Source organism: Arachis duranensis, chromosome 1 (assembly GCF_000817695.3).
Source record: "Arachis duranensis cultivar V14167 chromosome 1, aradu.V14167.gnm2.J7QH, whole genome shotgun sequence".
Lineage (NCBI taxonomy): Eukaryota > Viridiplantae > Streptophyta > Magnoliopsida > Fabales > Fabaceae > Arachis > Arachis duranensis.
The window spans coordinates 9,690,958-9,702,593 of NC_029772.3; the positions used below are offsets into that span (position 1 = coordinate 9,690,958).

The 11,636-nt window shown below is 37.0% G+C and overlaps 1 protein-coding gene across 1 annotated transcript in view; it reads left to right on the plus strand.

Moving 5' to 3' along the window:
• LOC127745682 (protein STRICTOSIDINE SYNTHASE-LIKE 10-like) overlaps nt 1–4,101 on the plus strand; it is a 7,959-nt gene extending 3,858 nt beyond the window's left edge. Inside the window, exons 2-3 of the mRNA XM_052258919.1 lie at nt 2,314–2,583; nt 3,326–4,101. Of these exons, the coding sequence (XP_052114879.1) occupies nt 2,314–2,583; nt 3,326–3,923 (868 nt within the window). The 3' untranslated portion in view covers nt 3,924–4,101. The remainder of the gene's footprint in view (nt 1–2,313; nt 2,584–3,325) is intronic.
• Nucleotides 4,102–11,636: the final 7,535 nt, after the last annotated feature.

Consider the following 11,636-nt stretch of genomic DNA (forward strand, 5'->3'; position numbering starts at 1 on the left):
TGGGTTGCTAATAATGTATATAATTGACCCCCACAACAATGAACAAGGGATTTTCCCAACAAGGAAATAAAGATGGATATGATGTTTTACCAAAAAAAAAAAATATGGATATGATGGGTTACTATTAAGTCAGCATTTATAGAGTTGGTTGGTGATCACAAAATAGAAGTATATATCAAATCATTTAATTTAATTCACATCGCTGGAACTTTCTTAATTAAGAATTGTTCGATAATGAAATTTTGTGAGGTATATATGTTTAGTGAACAAACTTAATTATTCTATAATGAAATTTTTTGAGGTACATTTGATGTTTGTGTTGGTTGACTTGATTCCACTTGGATTTTATCTAATGGTAGATGGTATTAGGTTTGTATCAAGAAAAAGATATATATGTTCATCCAACTAAAATATTTATTGTTCTCAACATATTGATCTTTTAAGAAAAATCAAACTTTTATTATTTAAATTTTAATGAATTTAACAAATCATTATTCTTATTATATTATATATATATATACATATATTTTTGCTCTTTTTTTAACTCTTACTTATATATATTTAATTGAGGATATATATATAATTGAAAAAATTATAATATCTATAAATAACAAATAGGTCCTGATTTTTTATCTAAAAAATATACAAGTCTTTAATTAATTAAAAATATAAAAATATTTATCACTTTTTAAAACGCAAAATATTTAAGTCACTGCGAAGAATTTATTTGTCCTTATATAGTTTTGACAAAAAAAATTAAATATCTAATATTTTGAAAAGTTAGAAGCATTTTTGTATTTTTAATGAGTTAAAAGTTTATGTATCTTTGAATAAAAAAGTGAAGAACCTATTTATTTTTGGTGAATTTTACTTAACCTTATTTTAAATATAGGATAAGTTACCATCTATGACATGTCTAATAACTATTGGATAAAATGAATTATGCATATTGGTTAACATTAACTCTTAATTTAACTTGAATTTTGATAACTAATTAAACTAATTAAATATAGTAATTTTTTGTAAATTATAAGAGTTAAAAAAAATCTTATTTTATAATTTTTTATTTTTTTTATACCACACGTATATTAATTAGATTTAACGATACAAAAAAAATAAAAAAAGAACAAATGAAAAGAAAAATCAAAAGGTCAAATTACAAATTTAAAATAACAAAAAAAATAAAGTATTAATTGAGTAAGGATAAATTTCATAGTTATTAATAGAGTTGATATAAAAATTATGTGATTTTGTAAATATGAAGTTTAGATAGTTTTACTATAATTAATTAGTTTGATTGTCAAAACTTATGTTAAATTAAGAATTAATATTAATTATTTTGATGATATAATTTATTCTATCTAATAACTATTAAATTTATGATAGAGAATAATTTACTCTTTTATTTAAAAGAGAGTTAGGCTGAATTTTTTTTATTTGACTAGATAGTTATTTGAGAAAAAAATTAGAGCAGATAATTTTTTTTTTCAAAAGAGATAGAAAATAAAATTGTACCAAATATACATGTACAATTCAGAGGCCCCTGGCCCTAGTATTCAGTATCCTATCTAGCTATGATTTATTATTTTTGTCCGTTTTCTCTGTAACTATGTTGTAGGATCCTCACATAATTAAGTCAACTATGTTATTTCAAAATATTAAAAGATTAATAAAAGAAGTGTGGGACATCTGAAATGTAAAATTAGGTGATAGGTCGAATTAATTTCGAGTTTTCAACTGTACAATCTTTCATTGAATGTCCCCAAATATAGGAAAAACATTGCCATTTATAATTGCTTTACCTCCATATGACAAGGTTTGCCCACTTATTATTACTCATATTATATATAATTATATATATTATAATAATAAAACCCAAAAATAAAAGAAAAGTCGTAATTTTTGTGTTTTCTGGCAAGCACTTAACCATTAAATAAAAGTGAGTGATTTTTTATCATTAGATGTAATCTCACACCATTAAAAATACTATTAATGACTAATTGATGGTTACAAAACACTAAAATTACTAGCTCTCTAGCATTCCTCAAAAATAAATATTAAGGACCAACATTTTATTTTTATATTATTAAAAATTAAAACTTAAAATTTAAAATTTAGTTTTTAAAATTAAAAAGATATATTTATTAACTAAATATTAATAAAAATAATAAATTTTATTAATCATGTAGTATTGTTCAAAATTGATAATCAAACCCAACTAACAGTTGGATTTAACTTTTTACTTGGTAGTTATATTTAATGATGATTAATCCGTCACAAATTATTAAGTTACAATGGTTCATGATTGTGTAGGGACAAAAAATTATGTGATGGGTTGACAAATACAACCTTGGAACCGTTGTGTGGAAGGCCTTTAGGGCTCAAATTCAACACTGTAACTTGTGATCTGTATGTCGCCGACGCCTACTTTGGACTCGTGGTGGTCGGAGCTGCCGGCGGCGTGGCAAAACAGTTGGTCCATTCTGCAGATAAAGTTCCATTGAAGTTCACAAATGCTTTGGATATTAACACTCAAACTGGTGAAGTGTACTTCACAGATAGCAGCAGTATATATCAAAGAAGGTAATTATATTATCCTAAATATATGATTATATCTTTCATTGCCTAACATAATATTGTTTTATTCCTTTTTATTATTAATTAACTAGAGTATCAATAAACATATTTTTATAATAATAATAATAATAATAATAATAATAATAATAATAATAATACATGTAAAGTTGGTAAATATGATAAATATCTTTTCATTATCTAGCATTTTAATTGTATAGTTTTCTCATTCCATTTCTATGTTGGTTTCAAGTAAAAAAAATTATAAAAAATATCGTAAAATTTTAAATTGTGTACACTAGATTAATTTAAACAGGTAGCAATGGTATTTTGGCGACAGTTTTTATAACTGCCGCTAAATGAAATAGTTATACTATCATATAGATTTTGTATCAATATTCAATAGTAAATTAGTAATTAATGTTACTGATAAATATATATGTCCCCTTCACACTTGTAGCTCATCTTCTTAATGAATTAATTAACGAGAATTGTTACATGTCTATTAAATATTATTAGTTTTTGTCAAACATTTTATCAGTAATAATTTGTCTTTATATTTACAGTTATTTTATACACAATAAATATATAATTTACACACATAAATTAAATATAATTTGTNTATATAAATTAATAAAATTTATTTATTCAAGATAATTTAATGCTCATATTAGTCAAATAATAACAAAAAATATTAAACTTGTTGACTCCAAAAAAATTTCTTAATTAATTTCTCTTTTTTATTTTAAAGGTCATATTTGCCAATAATACTGACGGATGATTCAACTGGAAGATTGTTAAAATATGATCCAAGAACAAAACAAGTTCATGTTGTGCTCAATGGCTTAGCATTCCCCAATGGTGTTGCCCTAAGCAAGGACAACTCTTTCCTTCTCTTAGCTGTTTCAGACACATTCAAGATCTTGAAGATTCACATTAATAATAATAATAATAATATTAATAATAAAAATAATAAGAATAACCCTACTAATATCAATAACAACAACTACTACTATGTACAACATTTTGCAACGCTTCCACGTTACTCTGATAATATTAAGAGGAATGAGAAAGGTGAGTTTTGGGTGGCACTTAATAGTGGAAGGGGAAAGATTCAAGGGTTAGTGAAAGATCATGAAAATATTATTGGAGAAAATGTAGTTGATCCATTATCAGAAGATCCTGTGGGGATTAAATTTGATGAAGAGGGAAATCTTATTGAGGTCATTGATGGAGGGTTTGGTGACCAACTTGATTCTGTTAGTGAAGTCGAAGAATTTGGTGGAAGATTGTGGTTGGGTTCTAATGTGCAACCTTATGTCGGAGTCATAAACCCTACGCCGCTTTAACCGTGTTTGACGGTGGAGAAAGATATAAATATAGAATTATAAGGGTGAGTTTGGTTTGTATTTTTATTTTTTGTTTTTATTTTTAATATTTTCTGTTTATAAGAATTTTGTGAAAGAAAAAAATAAGAACTGAAAATAGAAAATTTAATTTCATTGTTTTTATTATCTTTTTTTTAAATTATGAAAACAGAAAATACTAAAAATAAAAACTGAAAATAAAAACACAAACCGAACACATTCTGATATTTTGTGAAAGAACAAGGAAATATGAAGATAATGTCTTGTAGAAATGTGTAGGTTTTTTTTTTTCTTCTATAAATTTGTTTTTTCCATTGAATTTCATGTATTTTGTTTGAAGTAGTTTTGTTGGAAAATTCTACTTCTTTAATTTGTAAGCTGGAGACTGCAATGGTCCACTTTGTAATTCTCTTATTAAATGTAGTTCTATCTTTGTTGTAAAAAAAATATTGTTTTGTACCATATTTAGTTTCAGATATACCTTTGTGTTTTTTATTTCTATATCTTTGTACTATTTTAGATATCAAATACAATAGACAAATATATATATAAATTTTAATTACCTACTCTGTTGATGTTCACGTTGGTCGTCAATGTTAAATTTATGTGTTAAACCTTTTTAGCGGCGGAAAAAAAAGTTGTACAATTCTATTTAGTCAAAGTAATTTTTTTATGAATTGTTTCGGGGCTTACCTAGAATCGGACGGTGGTTGGACTTGTTTGTGAGGCCCAAGTGCTAGAGGAAGGTGGTCTCTGACTTGGTTTACGTCTGGGAGCCGCCTCCGAGTTGTGTATGTGAAAGAATGGGGGGTGGTACCTGCAAAGACACTCCGATGCCTAAGTCAGCAAGGGTGTAAGCAGGTCTAGAGAGTATTGGGCTTAGAGATACTTGAGGGATATCAGTGTATTTATAGTGGTGAACCCATAACCACCGTTGAAGTAGTTCCGTCTTTTAAGGGGAATAACCGTCCCTTTATCTTAGGGAAGTTGAGATATTGCTCCTGGAAGTGGTTAGAGAGATTTTAGGGGCAGTTATCCTCTTGAGTGAGGGTTTATCTGCCAGCTAATCCCTCGATCCCGACTTCTTTAGAGCAAGTCGTGGTAAGCACCGACTTCGTAGATTGAAGGTCGGTGTAGGGTGAGTCTCAATCCTTTGGATTGGGCCTTTTGTTGGGTCCTGGGCCTTATCATTGGGTCAGGGTATGAACAGTGCCCCTACTCGAGCCCAATTTCTTTTAAGATTTGGGTTCGAGTATTCTACTCGGGATCGTAGCCAACCTAGGAGGGAACCGACGTGATCATTGGGAGCCGACGTGACTTTTCATGGCTTTTGATTTTCACGGTTACGTCTAATCAAACGTCGCGTCCGTTAGAGGTTCGCGTAGGGATTGATTACCTTGGTAACGGTGCACTCATTAATGACCGCTTCTGTTTTTACCATTATGCTCCTAACGTGTTTATAAATATTTTTCCTCTCTTTCGTTGTTTCGTTTCTGCGATTTTTCGAATTTTCTTCTTCTCATCCGTTCGTGGGGCATTCCTTGTTTGAAGGCTTTCATCTTCTTCTACCTTATTTCTAGATAAAGGTTAGTCTTTTCTTCTCTTCTCTTTTTACAACGTGCTTTCTGTTTGCATGCTTTTATTTTTTAGAGAGAGAGAAGTTGATTTGTAGGCTTCTGTTTGATTCCGTACCCCCTTTAGAGACCATGTTTTTTCTTTTCTTTTCTTTTTCCTTTGTAGGTTTCACTAACCCTTTTTAGGAAAAGAAATGTCTTCCGTAGAAATTCTTGCTCAGTGGGTCGATGTCACAGTCTTAGGGGAGGAACCTTGGATTGACACTGATTTTATTACTGATCTTCGCACTCGTCACCAGCTCTGCACCTCTGATGAGGATGAGCCAAAGTATGAACTGCTTGTCCCGGGTCCAGAAGACCGGGTTTGCTTCGATAGGACTTTGGAGGTAGTCCCTCATTTCTTTTATATGTATGAGAGCATGATCACCTGCCTGGGCGTTTTTCTTTCTTTCTCTGATTTTGAGATTGCTATTTTACGTCACTGTCGTGTTGCACCTACCCAACTTCATCCCAATTCCTGGGGTTTTCTGAAAATTTATCAGTTTGTCAGCCATGCCTTAGACTTTTCGACTTCTTTGATGATTTTCTTTTTTCTTTTCCACATGACCAAGCCCTTCAGTGGGCAAAATAACAAGCAGCAGTGGGTGTCCTTCCGAGCTATACAAGGTCGGAGGGTCTTCACCCTTTTTGATGAATCCTTCCATGACTTTAAAAATTACTTTTTCAGAGTTCAAGCCGTAGAGGGTCACCACCCCTTTTTCTTGGATGAGAATTCTTCTCCTTGCTTTCCTCTATACTGGTTAGAGGCTTCCTCATGTGAGAAATATGGTTTGGACGACCTGGATGAGGTGGAGGCGGCCGTTGTGGGATTCCTCCGAGAAGTGTGGGGGAGGGCCCCATATTTGGATACCAAAAAATCTCTCCAGGGGTCGCCGCCCTTTGTCCAGATACAACTAGGTAGCCTTTTTTATTGATCTACTTTATTTCCGACTTGTTTTTACCGACTTGTTTCGCTGACTTTTTGGTTACTAATTGTTTTTTTACAGAGATGGCGAAGAAGAATTCCAGTGAGTCTTACCAGAGAGTCCAGGAGGACAAGGCGAGATCTCGTGCCAGGACCGGCGGTGCCAGGGTAACTAGCTCCTCTCTTCCTCCTCCTCCTTCTTCTCAAAATTTGGGGACCCCTTCTCGACCTATCGTTATTTCCTCCTCGGCTTCTTCTCAGCCGCCCCCTCCCCCCCGACCTTCTCCTGAGTCAGAGAAGAAGAAGCGTAAGACCTTAGAGTCTAGCTCTTTTTTTGAAGGTGAGGCTAAGGTGGATGCTCCTGCGTTTATCCGAAAATACATCTATCCTCATACCCGTATAGGTATGGATGATGTTTCTATCCGGAACCACCTCACTATTCTGGCTCAGGAGAGTGTCAGGGCGGCGGCGGTGTGCACCAAGTTTCTTGATATTTTTTAGAAGACTCCTCTTAACTCTCTGGGTTCAACCTCGAGGGTTGAAGAGTTAGAGGAAAGGCTTCTCATATATCAGAAAAATGACAAGGAGTTGAAGGAGGAGGTCGCTAAGTTGAAGGAGGAGAGGGATGGTCTTCGGGAGAAGAAGAGCAAGTTACAAGTCCAATGCAATATGGAGGAGGGCTTGAGGAAGAAGGCGCAGGAGAGTTATTCGAGCTTGTTCAAGGACATCGTGGAGGTGAGGAAGGACTTGTTGAATTCTCGGAATACTTACGCCGAGTTGGAGGACTCTTTGCTGAAGGAGCCGAGGAGGCCTGGAGGATTTTTAAGGAGCAGGTTGGGGTCCTTGCTCCCGACCTGGATCTCTCTCCTTTGGATCCTGACAAGGTTGTCATTGATGGTGCCATAGTTTCTCCCCCTGCTCCCGAGGTTGTCTCTGAGTCAGATTTGAAGACTCGGGGGCAGAGAATCATTGAGTCCCCTCCTCGTCCAAAGGATGCTCCAAGTTCCTCAAGGTCTCACAGAACCTCCTCTCCGTCTCCCATGGATGCTTCTCTCCCTGGACCTGATGGCGCTCCGTCTGCTCTTTTCGACTCTGGTGGTGATCCGACTACTCTCTTCGGCTCTGGTGGTGATGTTCTCTAAAACATTTATTGGCTATATGGGGGCCCGACCTGTGGGTCTCCCCTTTTTTAAACTCTTTTTCATGTTGTGGTGGTCGTTCTCTGACATTTCTCTTAGCCTTTTAAGGCCGTAAACAAAATATTTATAACTACCCTTTTTGAATAAGGGTTTTAAGTTAACGAAAGAATACCCTTTTTTGGATAAGGGTTAAGTTACCTTTTGCGTGCATGCTTTTTAGCTTTTTTGAGAAACCCTTTTGATCTTTTTAAAAACCTTTTTTGAGGCCGTCTGTCCTTTTTTCTTTTTCTCTAAGGACTTAGGACAGTATTTAGCTTTGACATTTTTTATAGGTTTTTCGATCTCTTTTTGGTATTCCTTATACTCAATTTCAGAATTTATTGAGTTCCTATGACTTAGGTTACTTTTGTGATGCGTTTTCTTTGCTGCTCGGTTCTTCATTATGACTTATGAGTCGGAATGTTTCCGAGTTCTTCGCGATCAACCTTTATAACCTCTTTACACCGACTTGTACCTCGTCGTTTTATCATGACGACCATTTAGGTCGGTTCATGGGATTTTCACGCTTTGTCGAGCTTAAGTCGGCGCGTTTCGTAGATAGAAAGAAAAAAATGAGAAGGAATTTATAAGAGATATTGTAAAAGATCTTTATTTATTTGGGAAGGTACTTTACTGCTACTAAGGGCTTTTGATAGTCTATTTTCCCTTAGTCTCTACTGTGATGCCTGGTTAAAAACCCTTCTTCAGAAAAAATCCTTTGATTTTTTGGGGAAAAATCGTGAAGTTGGGAAAAGAGTACATCAGGGAGTAGAGTTCACTTTTAACTATAGTACCTTTTCAAGTTACAAGCATGCCACGACCTTGGTAACTTGGTGCCGTTTAGGTCGATCACCTTATAATAACCTTTTCCTAAGACCTCACTAATTTTGTATGGTCCCTTCCAATTAGCAGCAAGTTTTCCTTCCCCCGATTTGTTGACTCCAAAGTCGTTTCTGATCAAGACCAAGTCGTTTGGGGTGAACCTTCTTCGAATGACTTTTTTGTTGTACCTGGTAGTCATCCTTTGTTTCAATGCTGCTTCTCTTATCTGGGCTTGTTCTCGGACTTCGGGGAGCAGTTCAAGCTCCTCTTTGTGCCCATGTATGTTTCCGATCTCATTGTGGAGAATCACCCTTGGACTTTGTTCGCTGATTTCTACTGGTATCATGGCTTCTACGTCGTAGACGAGTCGGAAGGGCGTTTCTCCAATGGCAGATTGTGGCGTCGTCTGGAAAGCCCATAATACTTGTGGGAGCTCTTCAGCCCAGGCTCCTTTTGCATCTTGCAGTCTTTTCTTTAGTCCTGCCAGTATGACTTTGTTGGCTGCCTCGGCTTGTCCATTTGCTTGTGGATGTTTCACCGAGGTGAACTGGTGTTTGATCTTCATACTGGCCACCAGGCTTCTGAAGGTAGAGTCGGTGAACTGGGTTCCATTATTTGTAGTAATGGAATATGGTATCCCATACCTTGTGATGATATTTTTGTAGAGGAACCTCCGACTTCTCTGGGCTATGATGGTGGCTAATGGTTCTGCTTCTATCCACTTTGTGAAGTAGTCTATTCTCACAATCAAGTATTTGACTTGTCCTGGGGTCTGGGGAAAAGGACCTAACAGATCCATCCCCCATTTTACAAAGGGCCATGGAGAAGTTATACTGATTAGCTCCTCGGGGGGAGCCACGTGGAAATTTGCGTGCATTTGGCATGGCTGGAACTTTTTCACAAATTCTGTGGCATCTTTCTGCAAGGTCGGCCAGTAGAATCCAGCTCTGATTACTTTCCTAGCTAGCGACCTGGCTCCGAGATGGTTTCTGCAGATCCCATTATGAACCTCCTCCAGTACTTCAGTGGTCCTTGAGGTCGGTACGCACTTCAACAATGGTGTTGATATTCCTCTTTTATAAAGGATATTTTTCACCAGAGTGTAATGTTGTGCTTCCCTCCGGATTTCTTAATCTCTTTTTCCTCTTTGGGGAGGATGTCGAATTTCAGGTATTTGACCAAGGGATTCATCCATCCAAGGTTTAGCCCAGTTACCTCTAGAACATCTCGTTTGTCCTCTACTTTTACCACAGAGGGTTCTTAGAGAGTTTCTTGGATCAAGCTTCTATTATTCCCTCCTGGCTTGGTACTTGCTAACTTGGATAGGGCGTCTGCTCTACTATTGAGATCCCGGGTTATGTGCTTAACCTCGGTTTTCGTAAAGTGCCCGAGGTGCTCCAGAGTTCTTTCCAAGTATCTTTTCATGTTCGGGTCTTTAGCCTGATACTCTCCATTTATCTGGGAGGTCACCACTTGAGAGTCACTGTATATAATCACTTTTGTTGCACCGACTTCTTATGCCAGCTTCAATCCTGCAATCAGGGCTTCATATTTTGCCTGATTATTTGAAACTGGGAATTCAAATTTGAGGGATACCTCTATTTGAGCTCCCCTTTCGTCGGCCAGTATTATGCCTACACCGCTTCCTGTCTTGTTTGAGGAGCCATCTACGTAAAGTTTCCATGCAGTTGGCTTCTCTTGATCTCCCGCGTATTCTGCTATGAAGTCGGTGAGGCATTGGGCTTTGATCGCTATCCGAGTTTCATACTTTAAGTCAAACTCAGAGAGCTCTATTGCCCATTGCACCATTCTCCCTGCAATATCTGTCTTTTGAAGGATTTGCTTCATGGGTTGGTTCGTTCGGACTCTTATCGTATGAGCTTGAAAGTAAGACCGTAGCCTCCGTGAGGCTATTACTAAGGAGTAAGCAAATTTCTCTAATTTGTGGTACCTTAGTTCGGGGCCTTGTAGAACTTTGCTGATGAAGTACACTGGATGTTGTCCGACCTCGTCTTCCCTGATCAGGGCTGATGCGACAACTTTGTCTACTACGGACAGATATAGGACGAGATCTTCCCCAACTCGAGGTCGGGTCAGGATTGGAGGTTGGCTCAAGAACCTTTTGAACTCCTGGAACGCTCTCTCGCATTCTGGAATCCATTTAAACTGGCTTCCCTTTCTTAATAAGGAGAATAGTGGAAGGAATTTTAATGCTGATCCTGCCAAGAACCTGGAGAGGGCTGCAAGTCGGCCATTTAGTTGTTGAACCTCCCTTAAGCAAGTCGGGATCTTCATTTCCAGTATAGCTTGACACTTATCGGGATTGGCTTCAATCCCTCTTTGCGTCAGCATAAACCCTAGGAATTTTTCGGCCTCTACTGCGAAGGTACACTTTGCGGGATTTAGCCTCATCCCGTGCAACCTTATGGTGTTGAAGACTTGCGAGAGGTCTGTCAAGAGATCAACTTCTTCCTTAGTTTTCACTAGCATGTCGTCTACGTAGACTTCCATTAAGCTCCCGAGGTGGGGGGCGAACATCTTGTTCATCAGCCTTTGGTATGTGGCCCCTGCAGTTTTTAGTCCAAATGGCATGACCACGTAGCAGAAATTTGCTCGGGGCGTGATGAACGATGTTTTCTCTTGGTCTGGCTCATACATAGGGATTTGATTATATCCCGAGTAGGCATCCATGAACGACAAGTATTGATATCCCGAGCTAAAGTCTACTAGAGTATCAATACTTGGGAGTGGATAAGGGTCCTTGGGACACGCCTTATTTAAGTCGGTGTAGTCGACACACATCCTCCATTGGCCGCTTTGCTTCTTGACTAGCACTACATTTGCTAGCCATGTTGGATATTTAACTTCTCTGATGAAGCCGGCTTCTAGGAGTGTCTGTATTTGCTCCTCCACCACTAGGGCTCGTTCCGCGCTGAGCTTGCGCCTTCGCTGTTGAACAGGTCGGGATCCTGGATACACCGAGAGCTTGTGGGACATAAGCTCGGGATCTATCCCAGGCATGTCGGAGGCTTTCCAGGAAAAGAGGTCAGAATTGTCTCTTAGGAGCTTAGTCAACCCTTGCTTCAGGGTTTCCCCTAGGTTGGCTCCTACGTTGGTATTTTTCCCTTCCTCTTTGCCGACCTGTATTTTCTCGGTC